Raw genomic sequence first — 24341 nt, forward strand, 5'->3', positions numbered from 1 at the left:
GCAAGTACTCTGGGGGGAGAGTTTCAGCTCCAGAGGCTTTATATCTGTTGTAGATACAACAGAGAAAGAGTCTAGCTTGCTTACATTTGGCATCAAACCAAGGTGCACCGAACCTGGGTTGATCTCGGTTAGCCAGGTGAGCCGGCATCGTAAAGAAGCTAGTTAAATCTGCAGAGAAGTGGAAGAACCACTCCAGTATCCTATTTGGCTCAGACAGCTCCGCCAATGAAACAATAAGGGATTCGGAGGTATTCCTCTGGAAGAATTCTGCATATTTTTGGGCCTGTTTCATGGACCATTTAATGCCTCTTACTTGAGCTGTGGCATTTAAACCTACATGGATTGGGTGTGAGCCGCTAACCGGGTGCCAGTCAAGCGTTAGCTTGGCCGCTAGAGGTAGGTGGTCACTGGATTGTACATTATCTACTTTGAGATAAAAGAAGTTTGAAAATAGGTCTTCTCCACTTTAGCTAATGGGGCCTCCTGCTGCTGCTGCACTGTCGGACAGAATTTCTGTTCTCATCCTGAAGCAAAGTTCTTAACCCGAGGTACTATTTCTGGGTTAGTGGAGTCTGTAACCTGAAGCGTATGTAATCTGAAGCGTATGTAACCCGAGGTACCACTGTGATAAAACTGTGATTTAATCGTCATATCAAAAAATTGCAAATCACAGTTCCTGAGGGCACTAACATATCATATTACTATTAACCTTCTACATGTATTATTGTCATGAAGTCCAAAGATTGTCAAGTCAAGCATTGGCAACAGGAACTGTACGTTGTAATAATTGAACGTGACAATCTTTGGACTTGACAATCCTTGGACTTTACGACAATAATACATATAGAAGGTTAATAGTAATATGATATGTTATTGCCATCAGGAACTGTGCTTTGCAATATTTTTATATGACGATTAAATCACAGTTTTATTACATATAATGCTATGTTACTTTACAGCCAGTTACGTCTGTGTTGTGGTGTTCTAAACATGATTTACGTAATGAGGCAATTGTGGTGTGTGTTGACCATCAAGTTTTCAGCGAGATCTAAGTTGCTCATTGAAAGCATAAACCCAACGTAATCCAGTGAAAAAAGATCCCTCCTCTGACAATGTGTGTAGCCAGTGCTTTTTTTCTGGGGGGATGCAGTGGTACGCACACCCCTAAACCCCTATGCCCCTAAATGTATACCCCTATGCATACCCCTGTGAATCTAAGTTTGGCCTCATTGAGGGGCAGTATTTCAATAGGAGTAGAAAAAAGAGAGTACCTCTAAACATTTTTTTAAAAGAAAAAAAGCACTGTGTGTAGCCCTGGGGAAATCAGCCTTGGCCATAATTCCACATTAAGCATTCTGTCATGCAAGTGTGGTCTCCTCCTTTATCCATGCATCAAAATGTGGTTTTTTTCTGAGCACACACTGTGAAGAGGAAGAGGAAGCAAGTGGGGGAAGGGACTGCTGCAAGTGAGAGAGAACTGAGGCTGGGTGAGGTGAATCGGTGGCAGAAGTGAGGGAGGGAGGCAAGTCAAGGGGAGGAGGGATATGCAGCAGTGGTGACTGAGCCAACTTTCTTTTAACTACTCTGCAGCTCAGTCATGGGCATAGCTGAGGGGAGGCGGGGGGCAGCTGGCCCCCCTAAATAAATCAAAATCAATGCAAATCTGAGGTTCTGCCCCCCCTAACAAAGGCCTCCCCTCCCCGCAAAAATCCTGGCTACACCTTGATCTAAGTTTTGCCTCAGTTTGATTGGGCTGTCTGTGTGTGAGCAACATGGGAGTCATTAAGCACTGAGGTTAAAGGGGACATAATCAAGGTCTCAAAGATTGAAGCAAGGATGCCTTGGGCCTCCATCAGATCCATAACTAGCATGACTTTCCAGTGGTGACCAAAGAGAGTTTTAATGCAACCCTTCTATTTCTCTGTTTTCCCAGGAAGTAAGCATTTAACCCACAGGCAAGGGACTATTGGCAACTGTTGACCCAAACAGAAAGCAAGCCAGGTTAAACAGACTTGCAGAGCCAGAAAGCATATTTGTGTAATGTAATGTCCTGTAACTCTTAAAGCTCACATTCATTTCTGAAATTCTCCTGCATAATTAATGATAGATGCATTACAGGAAATTCCAGTGCTTAAAGAACTGGCTCACTTTCTTTAACCTGATGGAATTTCTCTAGACCAGTTTTTAGGGCACAATCCTTTAATCAGGATGTGCCGGCAGAGGACCTGCAGGCCATATGGCAGAAGCTCCCTGCTATGCTGGCAAAGTTGGCATTACTAATGCTGGCACAAGAACTATCCTTGTGTGTCTGTGTCACCAACACAACCGTGCCAGTGTAGCAACCAAAATGGGACACAGATGTGTACAGGACATAGAAGGAGCAGACTGATGCTAAATGCTATACTCTTCAGACCCCATCCATGTCCTTAACAACATTAAGATGTCTATAGAGCAGGCATAAGGAAAAGTTCACCTATTGAGCTCAGTGGTGAGGGGGGAAACAGCAAAATGAAAATCTCTTACTGCTTTGCCCACAAAACAAAACAACTTATAAAACTTGGTATAGCTCTGTACCCAGTCAGAGTACACCAACCCCTGGATATAAAGAGACACATGTCAGACGGTAAGTTGTGCTCCCTGGGGCTATAATCACTCTGGCCTCATGTCACACTTAAAACACACAAGGGGGTTCTTTGGTGAAGGAGAATTGTGGAGAAGGGGCCCTCTGCCTTCAGCACACACCTGCACCAGACCTTTAAAGCACTGTTATACAATTTGTTATATCATAGTCTAAAGTATCCTTGGAACTGCAGTTTGTTTGGGGTGCTGAAAATTGTTGGGAGATCCCCTTCCCTTCACAGTACTATGTTTCCCAGAATGAATTAGCAATCAATCCCTCATGGTTTGTCTGGTGACATCAGGTGATTGATAGTGGGTGGAAATGGTTCTCCACCCCAGGTTTAGGATTACAATACAAGCTACAGCAAGCCTTGGACTCTCTCCCTCCCTCCCTCCCTCCCTCCCTCCCTCCTCCTTCTCCGATGCAGCCAGAAGCCACTGGTAGAACACATCAGAGTGCCCCAAAATACACCAGTCATTGTGTTGCCTTCAGCAACCAAGTGACCACAACTTAGAAGCATAAACTAGAAGTAGGGCCATCACAATTTTTAGATCAACTTTAACAGACAGAAGCTTTCCATATCTCCCATCTCCATGCTATTAAAAAATTGTCCCTGTTGTCTTTACCCCTCTCATGCAGCTGTACATAAAAAGGAGCCCTGAAAAAAATAAAGGCATGACTACCATCCCAAGAAAACATTGCAGTAAAGGCTAAAAGCATAAGCCAGGGACGTGGATGCAACTCCTTGTAGGTGACCTATGGGGGAGAGGGAGAAACATGGGTTGCATGACAGTGGTGGTCCAGACCAATGCAAAAGTGGGGGCATCTCTCATAATGACCCCCCACCTGCACATCCACACACAGACATTCATGCACACAGAAGCAGCTGGCACAGTGGGGCGCTGCTCCAGAGTCACCCTCCCAACACCAGCATGACTGCTGCTAACCTGGACAGTGAGTGGGTGCTGCTGCATGGGTGTGCTGGCAAGAGTGCCCGGGTGGCTCCCCTGGGGTGCCACCCTGACCTTGCCACCACCCTGTCCCACCCCTGTAAGTAGCAGCAACGCTGGTGCCAGGATGGCAACTCTGCGGCACTGCCCCAGTGATCCTGCATACACATTTTCTCACAAATACAGAGTTGCACAACTCTGGATCCAAGCTATCCTGTTTTTCCTTGCCAAATTAGATGGTTAAATAGATTTTCCTGCCACCCTTTAGACAGGAAAAGCTCTCCACAAATTTTTTTTGTGCAGCAGTGGCCAAACCAACTCAAGCTGCATCCTGATACTGAAAAATTCTGGGAAGTGTTTCACATAAAGCATTTCCAGTATGATCTTCACTTGGAATGATCTCAGTAGGCTGGGGAAGCTTATGTCTGTGAGAAACATACCTACAGTAGGTCAATTGGTTCAGGTCACTGAACTAAAAGTAAAGGTATTTTATTCATGAACTCTGTGCATACTAAACATTTCCCAACTGTTCAGCTTCCCAGGGGATTTTGTATGGTACAGGAAGCTAAGCTTGAGATGCTCTTGGACTACAATTCCCATCATCCCTGCTATTGGCTCTGCTGCCGGGGGCTGATGGTAGTTGGAGTTCATCAGCATCTGGAGTGCTGCAGGTTCCCTGCTGTACAGTGATGGTGCTATTACAATAAGAGCAAATACTGGTAGTTTATGGACTTCTATTTTTATCACTATTGACTGCAGCTGAATCCTGAGAATTGACATGACCTGGGATAGCACTCCTGCCAACAGACCAGGTTCATAGCTTGGTGGCACTCCTTGCTTTCAAATTTCAGTGGTGCCCTGTGTGACGCCAAAATTAGGCAACCCCTGCCTCTTGTTTTCTGTTCCAACTCATTGTTGTGCCACCCCCTGCAGTGCCCTCTGGGCCCAGTGCAGGAGAACCAGTTGTGCTCTCCTAAATCTGCCTCTACTTCTTGATTCAAGTGTCTTAGTGGCAAGAACTACCTTTGCCTGTCTCCTGCTGGTTCACCAGCTACAGTTGTTCCTGGACTGGGGCAGCTTCACCTCAGTTACTCAAGCACTAATAACCTCCTGTTTAGATTACTGCAACATATCGTATGTGGAGCTACCCTTGAAGACTGTCCAGTAGCTGCAGAATACTGACGCTTGGCTGGTATCTGGAGTGGAGAGAGGAGATCATATTACTCTGATCATCACATCTCTGCAATGGTTGTCTGTGAACTACTGGACCCAATTCAAAGTATTGGTCCTATTGTGCCCCTAATGACTTTGAGCCCAGGTAGCTGAAGGAACACCTTCTCCAGTATTGCCCCACCTTCAGCAATACTGTTAGGATGAAAGGGGCAGCATGCCAACAACCTTAGCCAGCCTCTCCCTGCCAGCCTTCTTACAACCAGTCGGTGGGCGGCTCTGCCTGTCCTTGGCTGTGCTTCCAACTGCCTGCCCAATGGGCACCAACCACCAGTGCCCACCTAACTACTAAGATCAACCAGAGATGCCCTTCTTGTTGCCCCAACATTAGCTTTGCTAGCCAGGTGGCAACACAAGGCGCAGCACAGGTGGAAGGAGCCTCCAGATTGCGCCCTCTCTTCGGCCTGACATTGCTCTCCCCCTGCAATGGCCACTTTGAGGCACAAGGTAAAAGCCGCTCCATTTGCCCAGCAGGCATTTGCGATTTAATGCACAGCTGGCGGAATCTATTGCTGCTGTTTTATTTCGGGCGTTGTTGTTTAATGCGTCGTTCTAACGGTATTTCCGTGTTCGCTACGACGGTGTTGTCCGCCGCGATAGAAGTAAGAGCAAATGCTGCCTCCTTGGAGGCGCTCAGTCGGCAAGTGCGCGCAGGATTGCCGCCCCGCTTCGGCGCAAGGCGGCCACGCGCGGGGTTCCCGGCGGCGGCAGGTAGCTGGGCGGGAGCGGCGGCGCGCCTGGAGGGTTCCGCGGCCAGGAGCGCGCGCAAGGCTGCTCTCTGGGCTCCTGGGCGGGGAGGGGCTTTCAGGCCCGGCGAGGGGGAAGCTGGTGGCGGAGGGAGGCGCCTCCGACGCCAGAAGCGAGAGCCAGAGGCGAGGTGCAGCGGGGAGCCGGGCGCCTCGCCCTCCTGGCTCTGGGCTGGCAGAGTCTCCTGAGGATGCGCGCCACTCGCGGCCGGCTGACTTGCTCCCTTTGCCGCGCAACTCGTGTTCTCCTCGCGGGGAGGCTCGCGCTTCCGCCTCCGCACAGAAAGGAAACGAATCGGACTTGATCGTGCGCCTTCTCCTCCCGCCGCTGCGCTTCTCCAGGCGCCGCCAGGGAATGAGCCGCGCGGAAGAAGGTGGGCGCGCAGCGGGTTGCGCTAGGCGGGCGAGGGAGGTGCGATCCTCAGCTCTTTTGCATCTGCTTGCTTGCTGCACCCGAGCTTCACGTGTTCGGGGGGGGGAGGGAGGGATCTGATTCAGGCATTCAGTTCTAAAAAGCTCTTCCACACGTTCATGGTTATCAGTGGAAAGGTTATACAGGTAAGACAAGCTTCGCTTCTGTCTTTGGGCTCGAAGCGGGCGGAGGGGAAGCCGCTTTCATGGAGGAATTCCTGCTAAAAAGAAAAGGGAACTGGGTGCAAATGGTGTGCTCGGAAATGGCTGTGAGGCTTTGATAAGCGTTAACTCCCTGCCAGTATCTCTTCGAACTAGAGTCGTTATCAGCCGGCAAAGGAACACTCCTTTGAAAGAGAAAAGTTTCAAAAATGGATTTCTGGTTTAACAGCAGGATGTCTTCCCCCCTCCCAAATATTGTAATTGTAATTGTTTTGCTTGAGTTCATATATGGGTTGCTTGATGTTCCTGCCGGCATAATTTCAGTTCAGGCCCTACATTGCTGAATGATTTCTGGAGAGGTATCAACAAGGCAGTCAGCTTTAGCAACTCACAGTGCAACCCTAGCCAATTAAGTCCTGTTGAATTCAGTGGGACCTGCACTCAGGTATGGAGGGTTAGGATTGCTGCCTAACAGGTTTATTATAACATCAACTTTCATGGACTAGAGGCCACTTTGTGAGATGCATGATGTATGTATTATCTGAAGTCAGCAAGAATATATATGCACATGGCTGTAGGTCTACCATCCTCATATTGTGAGGTCTGATGAAATCACAGTGTAAAAAAGGAAAACTGACAATTAACATTAAAATTTAAATATATGTAAAATAAGACCAGTGAGCATTCACACAGCAGTACTGATACCTTTACCTTGGTCAGCTAATTAACATGTTAATGAGAACTATTCACACCACAGGTGATACCATAATTTTGTCCTTCAGTGCTGGAAAATCTCTCTTTTGAGGTTATTTGCATGAAAAACAGCCTCTTAAAACCAGTGTCCTGGGAGGTTGAAATGTTTCTCCTCAGGCCTCTGAATATGGTTCTAAGCCATGGGTAGGCAAACTAAGGCCTGGGGGCCGGATCTGGCCCAATCACCTTCTAAATCCCAATCACCTTCTAAATCCGGCCCACAGTCGGTCCAGGAATCAGTGTGTTTTTACATGAGTAGAATGTGTGCTTTTATTTAAAATGCATCTCTGGGTTATTTGTGGGGCATAGGAATTCATTTCCCCCCACAAGGTCTGAGGGACAGTGGACCGGCCCCCTGCTGAAAACGTTTGGTGACCCCTGATCTAAGCCTATGCCAGGTTTGGATTTGTTTTCTTCTTGGCCTGGCATCTGCTTTGTTTGCCCTGTGTAGAAAGCTGTAGGGCAGGGGTGGGCAATCTTGGGCCCAGGGACCAAATATGCTCCACCCACCAAGCCTCTCTGTCTAGTCCTCTGGACTTCCTCCAGCCCCTGCCTCCTCAGACCTCACGCTTCACTGGCCCTGCTGCTGTGTGACCTTTTCAAGGACTCTTTCTGAGCTGGAATGTTACCTTGAACTGTGATGTTATCTGGATGAAACCTGGAGAGATAATGTGGGGTTTTTTTGGGGGGGGGGTGTACGCACATGTAGAAACTTTCCACCTGCACATGCCTGGAATATAGCCTCCTGTACAAAAGTTAGAGTTGCATCACTTGCTCCGCACACTTCTTTTTGTCTGGGACTCCCCTCTGGCATGTAGAATAAAATGGGGAGGGGGGCTAAATTTAGAGCAGTGTAATCGGCATTGGTCAGATAGCCATGATGTTTTTGTTTTAAATTAGCCAGAAGGATTTGGGACTGTGGATACACTAACCCATTATTTAGAACAATCTCCGCTCAAAATATAACTGGTAAAACAAAGGTAGGTACAATTGTACACCATAAACGATGCCCTTGCCCTTATTACTGATGATCTGGCAGCTTTCATCAGGGCTGATTACTTAATTTAAATGCAAATATGATTGAAAGTAATTTAAGTTGCATGAGTGTAGTTAAAAGCTATCCAGCAGGTCCTGAAGCATGTTGAATATGTGTTCGTTCTTTTTTAAAACATACCTTCACACAGGTGTTTCAGGAGGAGTTGTTATAAAAATGCAGCTGCAGCTGCTGAACGATTCTGTTTGATCTGTAATGCAACACTCTTGGACAAAGAGGTTGGCACATTTCCAGCCTATTAAAAATACTGCACAAACTTTCAGAGTACAAAAGTGGTGGATTAGAAAAGTAGCTAAGCCTGCATTCTTGCACCTACCAGTTCATGGGCAGGTGCCACCATTCTGATTAAAGTAGGATCTGTGTGCAGAATTATAGTCAAGCATTTTTTTAAAAAAAATCTTTGTTCTCTGTTTAAGTTTTCTTGATACTTTCTTGAGGACTGACTACTTCAGTACCTTGTGGGAAAGCTGGGTGCTAACTTGAAATGTGCATGTGTATAAGCAAACATGCTTTAAAAATCATTTATTTACTTGTACTGCTTCCTTACTTCCCATCAACTGAAGCCCCCAGTCTTAAATAGCATCCCTGGTGCTCAAGGGCAGCAGATACCTAGCTATTCCCCATTGACCATCTGTGGCTATTTATGATGAGCAGTCATGAGCAGGCAATTCAGGATTGATCTGGCCTCAGGCCTCCTTTTCTAGGGTGTTCTGAAAAGGGTATCTGTTTAAAAGAAAGAGGAGGGGTTGGTGGCTTTTAAACAGGGGTGTGAGTGGCCCATTTGGAATCTGTGCTGTTCCAAACAGGTCTTCTAAATAAGGCTGGAGGTAACAGATTTCAGGCTCGCCAAGAACATAGAAGCTGTTGTGCCGAGGCACAAAGGCCTTTTCTGTTTTGGGTAGCTCTTGGCTGGTTTATCCTTTCTGCTAAAATTCACTTATTCTCTTCTCTTCCTTTTTAATTTGTAAGAAGTAATTATCCTGCCATCGCGGGATGGTCAGGGTAAGCTTGGGTTTCTTTTCAGGAACTTTAATAAGGTGGTGTCAGTGGAAGCCTTGATTGTCATCTCATTCCTGCTACACAGCCACCATCTGTTTCAGTGGAGCTCCTGTCAGGGTGTTAAGCCAGCCCCATAGGCAAGAAGAGAGACTGAACAGCAATAGGGCTTAATGGAAGTCCCCCACAGGGAAGAATTCTATGAATACAAATATTGTGCAAAATCACAAAGGGATGATCAGTAACAGTGCTGCATAGTTTATGATTGCTGTCTGGTCCCACCCAGTTTTTCACAATGAACAAATACCCTTCTGAAACACTGCCTTTTAAAGGAGGTTATATTGTGCTGTTTTATTATATGACTGTTCTCCGCTGCATTCATAAACTTCAAGTCTGTATAATCTTATTTGTCTCAAGCAAGAGCAATGTTTGCAAGAGTTCCCTGGAGCTTCTCCCTATTGCAAGAACTTTTCTTTGGCACTTCCAGTCACATTCTTTTTAGAACAATGGTGTGGTATCTTGCAGAAGCTGTCCTTCTTTACATGACCCTGACTGGCCCAGGCCAAACGGGAATGAGCAATTAGTAGCCATCATTCTTTGGAAATTATCTCTTTTAGTTTGTGGAAGAATGAATACTAATAATAACCAGGACATCTTTTAGTTGTGGAAAGTTCGTAAGCAAATGCTCACCAGCTTGAAGGAACAGTGCATAATCTTCCCTTCTGAATTCATTTTGGAATTCTAAGAGGCAAAAAGATCCTACAGAACTCCTTCCTTAATTATGACAAAATGTTATCTGTGTAGATTTCTATTACTATGGCCATATCCCAGGCACCATTATGGCCTTGATCTGTCCCTGTGTGCAATGGTGGATCTTGTCTCAAATTTCAGCGGTGCCCTGTACAGCACCAAAATCCAGCGCCCCTCCACCTGTCACACTCCATTCTAAATCATAATTGTGGCATCCCTGGTGGTGGCGCCAAGGCTCTGCATCCAGTATGACTGATCCAGTTGCACTCCCCTAACTCTGCCTCTCCTGCCTGGATGCCGTCAGTGATGTCTTTTCACCATTTTATGGGTGCCCTGCCTCCCAGCTGAGAAGGACCCCTATAATTTCCCTCACCCTTATAGATTCTATATACAAATATTGTTAAGTATACTAACAGAAGATGGCACAGGAAATGATCCCATAATGCTGTGAGTAACAATTAAATCACACTTGCAGTGCATGCTATGCTGTGTAAGGTCATAATCAGTGCAGTCTAACAATGCTATTATGTATAAGTCATTATTCTGTCAGTAAAACCTACCTTTGTATTTCCTCCCCTTTTTACCATATAGTAACAGGATTTTAGTTTTCTCTTGCAATCCACAATATTTCAAGAATTGCCAGTTTGATGGCAGATCATGTGCTTTGCATGCAGAAGATTACAGGTTCAGTCTTCAGGAATGACTGAGAAAGACCCTGTCTGAAACCCTAGAGAGCTGCTTTCAGTGTAGACAATACTAAATTAGATATAAGGAAGTTTCCTGCTAGTTTGTTACTAGCTATATTGAAGCATATTAAAAGCATGATCTGGGAATAATATTGCTCAAATATTGGCTCAGCCATAAACAAAACTGAGGAGTCAAGGGCAAGTCACTGTTAAGTCAAGCTTCTACAGGTGGTGATCATTTTGCACAGGGCCCCTACACACGCCAGCAGAACATATATAAGCGTGCCACCCTTACCCACCCCGTTCTGTTCTGCCCCTTTCCAGGTCCAAAAGGACCCGCATGTTGGCAGTCGCGCATCAACTGGATGTACCTAAAATTGTTGCTGCCTGTATAAGCCCTTGGCCATGTGCAATTTGAGGATGCCAGACTAGCCTGCAAGGCAACTCTAGGGATTGCACTCTACACTGATAGTGCAATCCTAGTCGTGTCTATTCACAAATAAGTTCTGCTATATCAAAGAGTGAGGCTGGGATTGTAGCCTAAAGAATTTAACTCTCTTTCAGTCACTGCTAGCTCTTCAGTCTTTAAGAATTCAGAGACTTATCTCTTGAGTCCCTCTTTCTGTTTCATGTTGAAAGTGTGTTATCAGCAGCACTTAATGAAAACACTGACCAGCATTATTCACTGTCTTTCCATTCCTAATACCTTTTGCATGCAGTCTTTTAGGCAGCTGCTTATATGTTTTATAGTAGCACTGTCTAATCCACATTTCACTTCAGCAGCAACAACAACTTGTACCGGGTCTACCTTAAAAGTAAAACAAAATTAATTGCATTTCCTTAATTAGCTGGAACCAATTCCTTACCAAGAATGTCTCTGCTGTCTGTAATAATACCATATTTGTCGCTCTATAACACGCACCCGACCATAACACGCACGTAGTTTTTAGAGGAGGAAAATCCGTAGGCATGCCACCTGTAGGCATTCCCTCCATAACACGCACAGACATTTCCCCTTATTTTCTAGGAGGAAAAAAGTGAGTGTTATGGTGCAAAAAATACGGTAATTTGTTAAACCATGTTTATTTGTGGCAATTTCCTTTTTCTTCCACAAGGTGTACTCTCAAACTGGTTTGTTCTAATTTTCCTGGACATAAAATTATGTGAGTGCATATTTCATCCTCAAGTTTAATGGTGGGCACTATAGTTGTTTTTTAATAGGCTGCCAAGGTAGCATCAGTTCTCAAATATGATAACTAGCTGTTTTAAGAGCTACTCATCTTTCTCTTCCGTGATATGTGCATAAATGACATTGGAATGTGTAAGCAGCGGCGTAGCGTGGGTTGTCAGCACCCGGGGCAAGGCAAGTAATTTGCGCCCCTAACCCCTAACCTGCCGTCGCTGCCAGCTTCTTCTTGCTGCTGTCCTTTCCTTTCACAATATATACCTGCTTGAATGCTTTCCATGCTTTCCCAAGCAATCCCAGTCCCATTTTTTAAAAACTTTGTTTTATGTCTTAGTATTCATTGTCACCCAGTGCACTTTGTGCTTTAACAGGGATTTTTAATTCACCCTCTTTCTTTTTAAGGTAAAGCAGCCACTGGCCCCCAGTATGGTGTTGATTAAAATCAGAACACTTGGCACCAATTTCCTCCCCCAAATTCCCCCGACTGCTCCTGAAAGTACCATTTGGGGGGCTGCATTTCCTTCAAATGGGGCACTGGGCACCTTTGATAATGGAAAGGCTCCTTTAGAGTTTAGCTCATATTTATTTCATCTTTTTAAAAGCCTAATTTTACTAAATAGGAAACAACACCCCAAACACTTCTACAAAGACAACTAATGATTAAAGTACTATAATGTCATTTTCTAAGATTAAATTTAGTTGGTCATAGGGCTAATCTGAGAAAAGCCTTCTAAAATGCAATAAGAACATAAGGTTTAAGGAATCCATATTTAAGTTGCTTAAATGATCCTATTATGCAAGAGTAAAGACAAATCCCTTTTCTTATAACTTCAGCTCTGCGTTTTTTGTAAACTATGCAAATTAATAGGTCAGTAACACAGGATGGTTCCTATAATTCAGGGTTGGAAATATATATAGTCCAGATGTTGTTGAACTGCAACGCCCACTACCTCTGACCATTGGCTATGTTGATTGCAGCTGAATTAATACCAGGTGACTTCATTCTGATTCCTGATTAAACTAGCCGGTATCTCTAAGGTGTGGTTTGCACATAGGCAGGGAATAATGTTAGAAGTATGGTTTTTGTTTTCAACAACCTTCTTTTTTTGACACCCCTTATCTGTCCCTCTTTAAAAAGATGTGGAGGAGGGAGAATAGTTCCACCATGAAGGTCCCACTGATTCATTTCCCAGAGTGAATCCTACACAGGAACACAATGCAAGAGAAGGCAAGAAAGAACAGTCTTGTGTTTAATGTAGTCATCTAATCAGGGGTCACTCATTAACAACCCAGAAATTCAGAGAATAAAGAATGACCAGTGATAAAGACCACAGATTTAAGACTGTAACTGAAGCAAATCAATCAGTTGTATGGTGCTTCATTCAAAGCACATAATTTCTTTATATGGAAGATAATGTTAGTCTGAACTTCGCTCTATATCACTACATTTTGATTCGAAGTAAGATAGCAATATAGTACTTATAAGATTGCTGTAATTGCATTGACAAAGCCATCAATCATCCAAACAGAAGATTTGGCCTCTTTCTAAGCTCCTCTACCCATCTGATTCTCAAACAGCACTTCTAATTTCCACAGCATATCCTAATTTCTAAGTTTTCTAGCAGACTTTGTATTCTGCAATGAAGTTTATGGTTACCCAGCCAGAGAGAAGAGCACATGAATAGGAGTTTGATAGACAGCAGTATGGAAAGAGGGAGGGAGGAAGGGAGGGAGCGATAGTGAGGTGAGGATTGATCAAGAACTGGACAAGAAGGATTTACATCAATTGCATCACCTATGTGAGTAGGACAACGTAGGATGTAGACTATAGGTATCCATAGTCTATTAGGAGGAAATGTAGTGGTTCTCCTGCTTTTCTATCATTTCTTTATTAAGGTCATTTTCTTCAAAACCTTTCAACAATGCTTAAAATTCCACATCCATTGTGTTGCTACTGTTCTTCTCTTTGGCATTTTACTAGGCTGATGACATGATTAGACCAAAGGCCTATCTAGATCAATATTCTGTGTGACCAACTTAGCATTATGCCTGAACTTGTCTTTGTGCTTTGTTTCCCGCAGACAAACCACAAATGGTTACAGCCCATGGTTTGTCCAGAGTGAGACAGATCACGAGCCCCAGGTGGAAGAGAGCACAGCCCTGGGTAGCGCAGCAGCAGCAGCACCAGGAGCAGAGAAGTCATGCTGTAGCTTCAGTCTTCACTCACAGAACCTGTACTTTCGCTCAGTCATGCTAAGCCAAACTAAAAATCTTGCTGCTGGATTTGTTATTGCTGAACTCTTTTGCATCTTTTAACATGAAAAATCAAGATCCATTATGTGTTAAAGAGTAGCCACTTCTTTTAAAAAATGTAAAAGCCATTGTCCACTCCAACAGTGGCGAAGCATTATTGTCAGTAGGCAGACATACACATACACACCCAATGTTTTCTCCCTTAGTCATACTTAAAATGCAAGCTCAGATTCAAATGCCTTTCAGGTCCAGCATGTTGCAGGCTTAGTATATATCTTACTATGCCATGTGAGTTGGAGTTTGCTGTTGAACCCAAACTGAATGAAAGATTTGACAATGTCCAAGGCTGCTGGGTTTTTTGTATAGTGGATCAAACAAGTTTGTGGCAGCAACACAACATTTAGGGAGTGCTTAAGCACACAACACAATCCTTTTAAAAGTCTTTGGAAACCCCATTTTTATCCTGCATAGCCCTGTGACTTGCAGAATCATGGTCATTCAGCTTTTTCCCACCTGCAGCTGCTTCTTCTTCCTTCTTCTTCTTCTTCTTCTTCTTCTTCTTCTTCTTCTTCTTCTTCTTCTTCATTTCTATACAACTCTTCATCCAAGGATCACAGGAATTACAATATAACACAAAAATACATACCATAGTAGCAAAAGCAATAACCCTCCTCACACACAGTTTAAAAGCCCCTAGATTTTTTAATCAGCCAAAGGCTTGAGAGAAGAGGAATGTTTTTTCCTGGCACCTAAAGACAAAAGTGCCAGGGGAGCCTCCTAATCCTCATGTGTTCTGTTGGTCTTTCCCTGGTTGCCTGCTTGCTACCACTGATGTGAGGAAACTCCAGCCAAGGTCCATTGCACAGCCAAGTCCTTTACTCACTAGCAATGAGGAATGACACCTGGGAACTCTCTAAAAGCAAAGTTTTATTTCTTGCCCAAGCAGGAAAGGTTACAGCAAGCAACCAGGAAAGCGATCAGAGGGTGGAACCTCAGTCTCTGTTTACACTCTCCTTTTATAGTCATATATAGGCAAGACGCCCTGTGATATGGACTTACTGCTAGAAACCACAGATGCCATTTTCCTGTTCATAGAATGTCATGCCCTTGCATGCTTCTATAATTTTCCTTTATATCTTTTCCTGTTCTTTGTCATTTTTCTGTTCCTCTCTTAAGCTTGCATTTCAGCATGATTACTGAAATCCAAGTGGGAACTGTTTGGCTCAAGATGGCATTAGTCGTACTTCAGTTATAACACCATGTTCAGGAGGTAAGCTCTGAAACGGCCTGAAAGCTCCGCAGAAGCCACAGAGGAGCACGTGACTTACAGTTGTGCTCTTGCGGATTCTCTAGTTATGTGTGAAGCAGAATGCACACCCTGTTCTTGACTTAGGAGATCCAGAATTTCAAGGAGAGCATGTCACTTGCAACAGGCAAAATCTGTGAACACTACTTGGTAAGCAGATCAGTTTCCAATTTTCTTCTTACTTACAATGTTCTATCCTGTGACTCAAATCTTTTGCTAGGTGTTTCCTTGCCTTCTTGAAACATCAGACCACCTGCTCCTTCACATGCTGCTGTAAAAATCACATTCCCCCTCCCCATGAAGTATTCTTCTATGAGCAGGCACTCATTTTATTTCTTACAGGATGTACGTTGGGGTCCTTACTCCTCTCTGTGCCTTGACAATTCTGGGAGATTACAAGGAAGGCCAAATTAGATTGGCATCTCTGTGTTTCATCTTTGTCATCAGAATTAAACCCAAAGTATGCAGAATGTGGCAGTGAAGTCAGTATAAATTAGCAGGGTGGGAGGGGGCATTAATATAGCCAGGTTGCTTTTTATGTGCTGTAGCAACAGTTGAGTCTTTCATCAATCTCTCTTTACCTTGCTAGCAGGGAGTTGAACAGTGTGGACTTCATGGCACTAACTCCAGCCAAGACCGTTAACCAGGACTTTGTTCATCATTTACAGGTCTCTGCCTGGAAAATTGACACAGTGGTCTCTTCAGGATGTTGGCTGGGGCGAAGCAAAGGTGAACGCTGATTGCTGTTCAGGAAGAAAGAAGGAGGAAGGGGCAGTGGGGTGTAAAAAGAGGTCAAACTTCAACATGTTAGTCAGTTTCTGTAATTTAACCTTATACTTCCCAAGTCTGAAAGTTGTACCATAATTCACTGCTTAATTGTCACCACCACATAATCGCCACACTCTGTTTTTTCGGTCCAAAAATTGGTTGAGTGGCATGGTAAATTCCTTTCCTCCCCCAGCTGCCACCCCGCTCCCCTCGTTCCTCGCCGTCTCAGCCATAAGCTCCCAGGCCGTCCCTGGGCTTGTGGCAAACGGCCAGGAGCGGCTGCAGGACTGCTCTGCCTTGCCTGAAGAGCAGCACAAGAACGGCGAGGGTTCTGCGTTGGCGTCCCGGGATACGCCACCCAAGAAGGGGACGCAGCCGGTGAGCAACCACCTCCATCACCTGTCCATGACCCCTTCGTCTGCCTCTGCTCCCAGCAGAACCTTCAGGCACCTCTAGGTGCATATCATTCATCTCCCAGAGGCCAGGCAGCAGGTTGGGGCGGGAAACAAAGGACCCCTCACATGAAAGCGAGTTGGGGGGAGGTTGGATCTGAAGCTGTGGAGTGGAGGATTCTTTACGGGGTTTCTGAATAAGCCCTCCCTCAGTCTCCAAATCAGCTGCCACGAAAGGGGCGGTGAACGTGAGCGAGAGGGCAGGTGTGGGTTCAGAGACCAGAAGCTGCTCACTGCCACCACCTCTGTGGTCTGGGATGAAGATGGCAAGGGTGGAGGGACAATAATCTGAACAGCCAGACAGCCCCCGCTGGGGCAGCAGCTACCGGAGGTCTGGCATGGAACATGGAGCAGGCGGGGGCCTCATATAATGGTCGCACCCCCTTTTTTGCATCACAAATTTAGTGTAAAATCTGTGGTGATTATGTGGTGAAATACTGTATTTTTGCCTTTCCTTCTCAGAACTCAGGGCAGCTTCTGCCAGGTTCTTCCATTCGCACTCTGGCCACATTTGTTTAGCTTCAGAAATGGGACTTCATGGGCTGCTTTCGGATCTTCTGGTCCTATATGTGCATGGAATGTATGTTACCATAGATAAATGAGTTGGTGGTAAAATGAATGATACCCAATTCTCTGTGCTGATTGTTTATTTGCTATAAACGTCTGCTGGAACTTGATGAAAAGTGATCTTTTTCTCAGACTGATTGAATAAGAATATAATTAGAGGTTCCAAAGAATGTAAACTTTTGTTTAAGGTAACATTAATGTTTAGCCAAGCACCCATCTTTTAAGTTAAAGGCTTTCAGAAAACTTTCATTATCTCTCTCTCTTTGTAGATTTTCAGTTTAAATCACTGTTAATTCTGTGGTGTCAAATGTAATGCTAGGATACTTTAAAAAAAATAATAATTACAGATTGCAGACATGCACTGTCAGCTGCTTAGTCCCTTAAAATCAGAAGACTTCAGCCTGTCTCTAAAGATCCTAGTACCGTATTTTTCGCCCCATAAGACGCACCGGCCCATAAGACGCACCTAGTTTTTTGGGGGGGAAATAAAGGAAAATTTTTTTATTTCCCCCCCCCCCAGGTGCGCTGCGCTACACCAGGAGCTTGGGGCGTGCGGAGCTCAGCGCGCCCCAAGCTTCTGCGTGCAGGCAAGGTCTCCGCTAGCGTGGGAGAGCTGGGCGCCTCTCCCAGGGCTAGCGGACCCCTGCGCTAATCCAGAAGCTTGGGACGAGCTGAGGTCAGCGCGCCCCAAGCTTCTGCGTGCGCGCAAGCAGTCCGCTATCCTTGGGATAGCCGCGGGGCTCTCCCAGGGCTAGCGGATCGCTGCGCTACACCAGGAGCTTGGGGCGTGCTGAGCTCAGCGCGCCCCAAGCTTCTGCGTGCGCGCAAGCAGTCCGCTATCCTTGGGATAGCCGCGGGGCTCTCCCAGGGCTAGCGGATCGCTGCGCTACACCAGGAGCTTGGGGCGTGCTGAGCTCAGCGCGCCCCAAGCTTCTAGGTGCGCGCAAGCAGTCCGCTGCCGCCCTAAGCCTCGCGCACCCGGTGGGACCTCCTGCCGGGTGCGCGAGGCTTGCAGACACTCGCCCGAAGCAGGGAGAGCCCTCCGGAGGGCTCCCCGTGCTTCGGGCGACAGGCTGCCTCCCCAAGCCTCGCACACCGGGCGGGACCTCCTGCCGGGTGCGCGAGGCTTGCAGACACTCGCCCGAAGCAGGGAGAGCCCTCCGGAGGGCTCCCCGTGCTTCGGGCGACAGGCTGCCGCCCCAAGCCTCGCGCACCGGGCGGGACCTCCTGCCGGGTGCGCGAGGCTTGCAGGCATTCGCCCGAAGCAGGGAGAGCCCTCCGGAGGGCTCCCCGTGCTTCGGGCGACGGGCTGCCGCCCCAAGCCTCGCGCACCGGGCGGGACCTCCTGCCGGGTGCGCGAGGCTTGCAGACACTCGCCCGAAGCAGGGAGAGCCCTCCGGAGAGCTCCCCGTGCTTCGGGCGACAGGCTGCCGCCCCAAGCCTCGCGCACCGGGCGGGACCTCCTGCCGGGCGCGCGAGGCTTGCAGGCATTCGCCCGAAGCAGGGAGAGCCCTCCGGAGGGCTCCCCGTGCTTCGGGCGACGGGCTGCCGCCCCAAGCCTCGCGCACCGGGCGGGACCTCCTGCCGGGTGCGCGAGGCTTGCAGGCATTCGCCCGAAGCAGGGAGAGCCCTCCGGAGGGCTCCCCGTGCTTCGGGCGACAGGCTGCCGCCCCAAGCCTTGCGCACCCGGTGGGACCTCCTGCCAGGCGCGCGAGGATTGCAGGCATTCGCCCCATAAGACGCACCCCGATTTCCCCTTCATTTTTGGAGGGGAAAAAGTGCGTCTTATGGGGCGAAAAATACGGTATTTTATTTCCATGAGAAATCTCAGATTTATGTTTAATTAGACAAAAGGACTTGGTCTTCTGTGCAAGCTTACATCCATCATTGACCTACTACTTTTACTCATGGGAGTTATCTATTTGCTTGATTCAGTCTTAACATGTGATCATGCAGCTTATTGACTTTTGGCCACAAGAACTGTTGCAGTTGGATATGAAAGGAAACATATCAAAGGAAAGGTTGAAAACTATACCAGTTAAACAATTCTATGTTAGTTTCTCTTCACTGCTTCTATCCAGTATAAACTACTGCAGCTACTTTGTGTCTAGGGTTGCAGTCCTTTGGGTTGTAACTAGTGCTAGTCCTACTCAGAGTAGACCCATTGAAATGAATGAACCTAAGCTAGTTAAGTTCATTAATTTCAACAGGTCTGTTCCAGGACCAGCATTAGATCCATCCCAGTGCAGGACCAGCCCACCCATGAGGCTGGGTGAGGCAGCGGATCTGGCCTCTGAGGAGCATTTTGCCTCCTCCCCTGCGACCCCTCGCCATCTGCTCCTCTCTGGCCTCCTTTCACTCAACTGCCCCCCCCCCCGCAGTCGCCTCTGGTGATGACTAAGGGAAGGGGGCTGCCGAGGGCGGCATTCTTTCTTTTGCCTCTAGCCGCAAAATGACCTGGCTCAGTCTTGATCCTGTGTAGGCTTACTAGAGAGCAAAATTGACTGAACAGAATTAGGATTCTGAGTAACTATTGTCAGGTTGCATGACTTTCTGTAGTTTTGCGCCTTCACTGGTTTCTCTTTTCTTACCTCCCCCTCCCACATCACCACATGTGTTGTATTTTAAAATACCACTCAGAGTTCCCCACCCCCATCACTTTAGTTGCATCCTGTGCTCAGACGTCTGTTCCTCTTGATATCAGGTTTGCTTCCTCTTTGTCTTTATTTAAGCAGCTTCTTAATCTTCTATTTTCTACTGTCCTTAATTCATGTGATATTTTCTGGATCAGAGGTATAATAATGGTTAGAGTGTCTGACTAGGAGAAAGAAGAGTCAAGTTCAGCTCCCCCTTCAACCGCAAAGCGAAGCAACCTTGAGCCACTCACTACCTGTTTGCCTTGCTCTGTACACAAACTTGATATGCTTCCTTGAGTGGCTTGGAGGAAAAGCAGAACAGAAATGTAACAATAAACTTATCAAATCAGTTGTTGTTCCTTTTTACTTACTTACCTTCCTCTTTTCCTGTCTGTAATTTTTAGATTGTAAACTTGCAGTAGGAGCCCAAAGGTTGTTCAGCCATTGATAATTAGAATGATTTTAGTTACAGATAGGTAGCCGTGTTGGTCTGCCATAGTCAAAATAAAAAAAATTCCTTCCAGTAGCACCTTAAAGACCAACTAAGTTAGTTCTTGGTATGAGCTTTCGTGTGCATGCACACCTGTGTATCTGAAGAAGTGTGCATGCACACGAAAGCTCATACCAAGAACTAACTTAGTTGGTCTTTAAGGTGCTACTGGAAGGAATTTTTTTATTTAGAATGATTTTGTAACTAAAATGTTTATGATTTTAGCAGATATAAAACAGAACAGATGATGTAGCATACCTTAAGTTTTTCCTATAAATTAATTAGGACTATGAGATGACAAACGTTCCTGAGAGGTCGCAGCATAATGTGTAAAGTGGCCATATATATATAGAGAGAGAGACAACAACCTAGGCCAAAGATAGCTAACACGATTCCCTTCAGTTGTTTTGGACTACAACCCCCATTATCCCTGTGTGTTGGCTATGATGGCTGGGGCTGATTGAATTTGCAGCTCATAGTATCTGGCTACCCTTGACCCTAGACCGGCCCTGGACTGGGCATGCCAATGACACAACAGAACTACTAGTGAATAAGCATTGCACCTTTAACATGCCACAGATTATCTGTGACACAGATAAAAAATGCAGAATTTAATTTTTCATTAGAATTTATGTGTACTTTCACTATTCTAGGAACTTCTGAGAAATGCAGACAGAAGGCTCTGAAGCTGGATCCTGATCATGCGTATGAAGAAAGTCTCTTAGATGCATGGGAGGTTGCAAACACACTCTGAAATGCTGAGAAGGAAACTTCGTCACTGTCATAACCTACGCTTCAAGTTTCTACTGGTGTTGATTTTTACAGCAGGCACCTTGTCCCTTATCAAAATCCATCAGAAGCCAAGCTACATACATCATGGGCGTCTGGAGCTAACTGATGAATACCCAAATAGTAACATCAACTGCTCCAAGATATTGCAGGGAGATCCAGAGGAAATTCAGAAAGTGAAGTTGGAGCTCTTAACTGTTTCTTTTAAAAAGAGCCTGAAACTAACTCCAAATGATTACATCAACATGACAACAGACTGCAACTCCTTTATTAAGAGGCGAAAGTATATTATGCAGCCTCTGAGCAAAGAAGAAGCTGAGTTTCCCATAGCATATTCAATAGTAATTTATCACAAAATTAACATGTTTGATAGACTTCTGAGATCGATTTACGCACCACAAAACTATTACTGCATTCATGTTGATAAGAAGTCCCCCGAGTCTTTCTTGGCTGCAGTGAAGGGGATTGCTTCATGTTTTGACAATGTCTTTGTTGCCAGCCAGTTGGAGAGTGTAGTATATGCTTCGTGGAGTAGAGTGCAAGCAGACCTCAACTGCATGAAGGATCTCTACAGGAGGAGCACAAGCTGGAAATACCTGATCAATCTTTGTGGTATGGATTTTCCTATCAAGACTAACCAAGAAATAGTAGAGAAACTAAAAGCTCTCAAGGGTGAAAATAGTTTGGAAACCGAGAAAATGCCTTCAAACAAGGAGACACGATGGAAGAAGCATTATGAAGTTGTTGATGGCAAAGTGAAGAATATGGGAATAGATAAACAACACCCACCTCTTAATACACCCATTTTCTCTGGCAGTGCTTACTTTGTTGTTAGTCGGAGGTTTGTTGAATATGTCCTAGAGAACAACAAAATCCTTACTTTTATAGAATGGGCCAAAGATACTTACAGTCCTGATGAATACTTGTGGGCTACTATTCAGCGAATTCCCGAGGTTCCAGGTGCAGTCTCTGCCAGCGAGAAATATGATGTCTCTGACATGAACGCTCTTGCCAGGTTTGTCAAGTGGCATTACTTTGAGGGGGATGTGTCCCGGGGTGCTCCGTACCCACCTTGTAACGGAATTCACATCCGCTCTGTGTGTGTCTTTGGAGTGGGAGACTTGAACTGGATGCTACGAAAACACCACTTCTTTGCCAACAAGTTTGACACTGACTTTGACCCCTTTGCAGTTCACTGCTTGGAGGAGTATTTAAGAGACAAAGCACTGTATCAGCACAGCCATTAAAGTGCAACCATCTGCATGGTACAAACCCTTTCCCTCTGATAAGGATGTCAAAAATATTAGAGATTAAGTGTCTCTTCCACCTGCCTTGCTGGTCTTTTTTAACAAGCCTTGTAGGATGTTTACTAGCTGATTATATTGTTCTACATACTTTGTCTTGGTTTTCTGCTGTTCCCAAAGGATTCCCATCATATGCATTCTGTTGTAATAGACAACAACAGAACATTTGGTATGGTCATTGGAAACAAAGAGCTCAGGTTTTCAACATTAGCACTTCATAACAGTTAAACTGGACTAAAGCTTCCCCTGCCTTTAAGAATCTTATTAGAGATCTAAACAGTGTTCTCAATTTTTTGGTGGAGCTACAAAGGGCATCCCCCCCCCAATTAATTATGAAGCAATGGCAATTAGAAGGGAGGGAGGGGCCAGGAGTGAGCAGGCATCATAGGATAGAACATGGGTTGTCTAGCAGGACTATACTTACAAATACAAAGAAAATTGAGAAATTCCAAAGCCACAACTTCTGCAGAGTTCACATTTACAGTTTGCGCAAGTATCTCTAGAGCCAAATAATTAAATCCTGCTTTTGTTGAAAATCCATGAAACTTTTTAAAACTCTGCCAACAGCTTTGTATTAGCATACTTCATAGAAACCACAATATGTATTTTTATGCATAAATTTTAATAGTGGGCTGTATTCTTAACACATTTTGTAGTTGTTCAAAAGTGATGCAGCAAAAGCTTACTGGCTAAAATATTCTCAGGGAAATATTAATGTGCCTTGTTGTGTTCGTATAAATGCTTCATTGTATACAATATCTTCTGTTTGTTGCTTGATACACTCTTGGAATATTTCATGCAAGTGATATTGTAACTTAATAATATTAGTCCTGACTTTCTGAACACTTTAAATATAAATTAAAACAGTTTTCTTCAATGGCATGAGTGTGAAATGCAAAACATGACATTCAGAATTGTTGCTGGTGTCACCTATTTTCTATTTTCTTTCCTTTTTTCAAAAACCTCTGCGAGGTCAGCGAGGCAGATGTTGGCATGGTATGATTTACATAGGCTCACTTCTTATATTTGGTGTGAGAATCTTAGGCAGGGTTTGATGCCCTTGTCTTCCCCAGTACGGATTGCATTTCCTACAGCCTGAAGCCCTTCTCAGAACTAATACCATTCTAAAGCCTCTGGGAATCTTTTCCTAGGCCTTTGGGGAGTCGCTTTGAAGATGTGCATGTGATTCAGAGGGGACTTAAATGCCCTACTGAAGATTCAGGTGTTGCCAAGTGTTCTTGCTCCATAACACTTGATCTGTACTATGTATAATTCTGTAACAGTAATATTTCGGCACTGCTCTTTTATATCTACTATGGTATAAAAAAATCAGCAATCTTCTATGGAAGAAAGCCAGTTATAGTTTAGAATAGGATAAGGAAACCTACCAGCATTCCTATTATATATAACATAGCTCGCTTTCTCAAAGAGGAGGTATGGTCACATTTTGCTGACTCTCGCCCCCAGTCGAGTGGCCGGGATGCCAGGCTGTTTGCAGAATCAATCTTAGGCACAGGCGTCTGGTTGCTTTGGGGATTCTTGCTCTGCCTTCCTCTTTAGAGCATACGAACTGGGCTCATTATGAACTGGTCACAAATAACCTGCATTTGCATCTGTTTCCCCCAGTGCCTTTTGCTCAGTTGCCATTTTTAAGGAGTTTTGCTGCAGACCAGCCAGCAGTTCCCATTGCCAACCATTCAGCCATGTGAGCAGGGGCTGATAGAAGCTGTAGTCCAAAGTGCCCGGAGGGCCTAGGTTTGGAAATGCTGCTGCAGACCATAACATCTCTACAACCACCTCACTACCATTTTCTTGCTCTTTCTGCCTGTGAATGAACTTCAGACCTAATATTTTGGGTGTATGAGCTCTTAAACCTGATACTGACCCCTCCGCCTCTGGATGCTGACTTCACAGTACACTTGGTTGTTAATTTAAGCTGTTTGGGTTGAAATGTCTTGCTTATCTTGTTCCTAAGAAGCTACCTACTCCAAATATGTGCCATACATATGTACACAGGACCACATTATCTTGTATTGTGGCTCTGGTGCAAGTCATCCTATGTATCTGAACTGGTGTCCTTTATAATGTTACTCAACTTCTTTTGAAGGGCAATGTGTTCGTAAACACATTTAACAGTGCAATAAAGGAAGGGGAAATGTGTAGGAATTTATTTTGATGCTATATGTAACCTTATAGTTGAAAGTCTTAGGATGATTATAAATGAAGTTTCTA

At 45.2% G+C, this 24341-nt stretch overlaps 1 protein-coding gene across 16 annotated transcripts; it reads left to right on the forward strand.

The window, feature by feature from the left end:
- The first annotated feature begins 5076 nt into the window (after positions 1-5076).
- Positions 5077-24269, forward strand: GCNT1 (glucosaminyl (N-acetyl) transferase 1). Of its 16 annotated transcripts, none has more exons than XM_081213805.1 (4): positions 5654-5920; positions 11474-11521; positions 15772-15909; positions 20670-24269. In XM_081213805.1, exon 4 carries the CDS (start codon positions 20742-20744, stop codon positions 22050-22052), a length of 1311 nt encoding a protein of 436 aa, XP_081069931.1. In that variant the 5' UTR covers positions 5654-5920; positions 11474-11521; positions 15772-15909; positions 20670-20741; the 3' UTR covers positions 22053-24269. The 16 variants fall into 16 exon arrangements, 15 of the variants coding, with proteins under 15 accessions (XP_081069935.1, XP_081069926.1, XP_081069924.1 ...); XM_081213804.1 differs by having other exon boundaries at positions 15772-15832; XM_081213801.1 differs by lacking the exons at positions 5654-5920; positions 11474-11521; positions 20670-24269 and adding exons at positions 5927-6104; positions 16065-16249; positions 16786-17218 and having other exon boundaries at positions 15772-15832.
- Positions 24270-24341: the final 72 nt, after the last annotated feature.

This window comes from Podarcis bocagei, assembly GCF_964188305.1.
Source record: "Podarcis bocagei genome assembly, chromosome: 11".
Classification (NCBI taxonomy): Eukaryota; Metazoa; Chordata; class Lepidosauria; order Squamata; family Lacertidae; genus Podarcis; species Podarcis bocagei.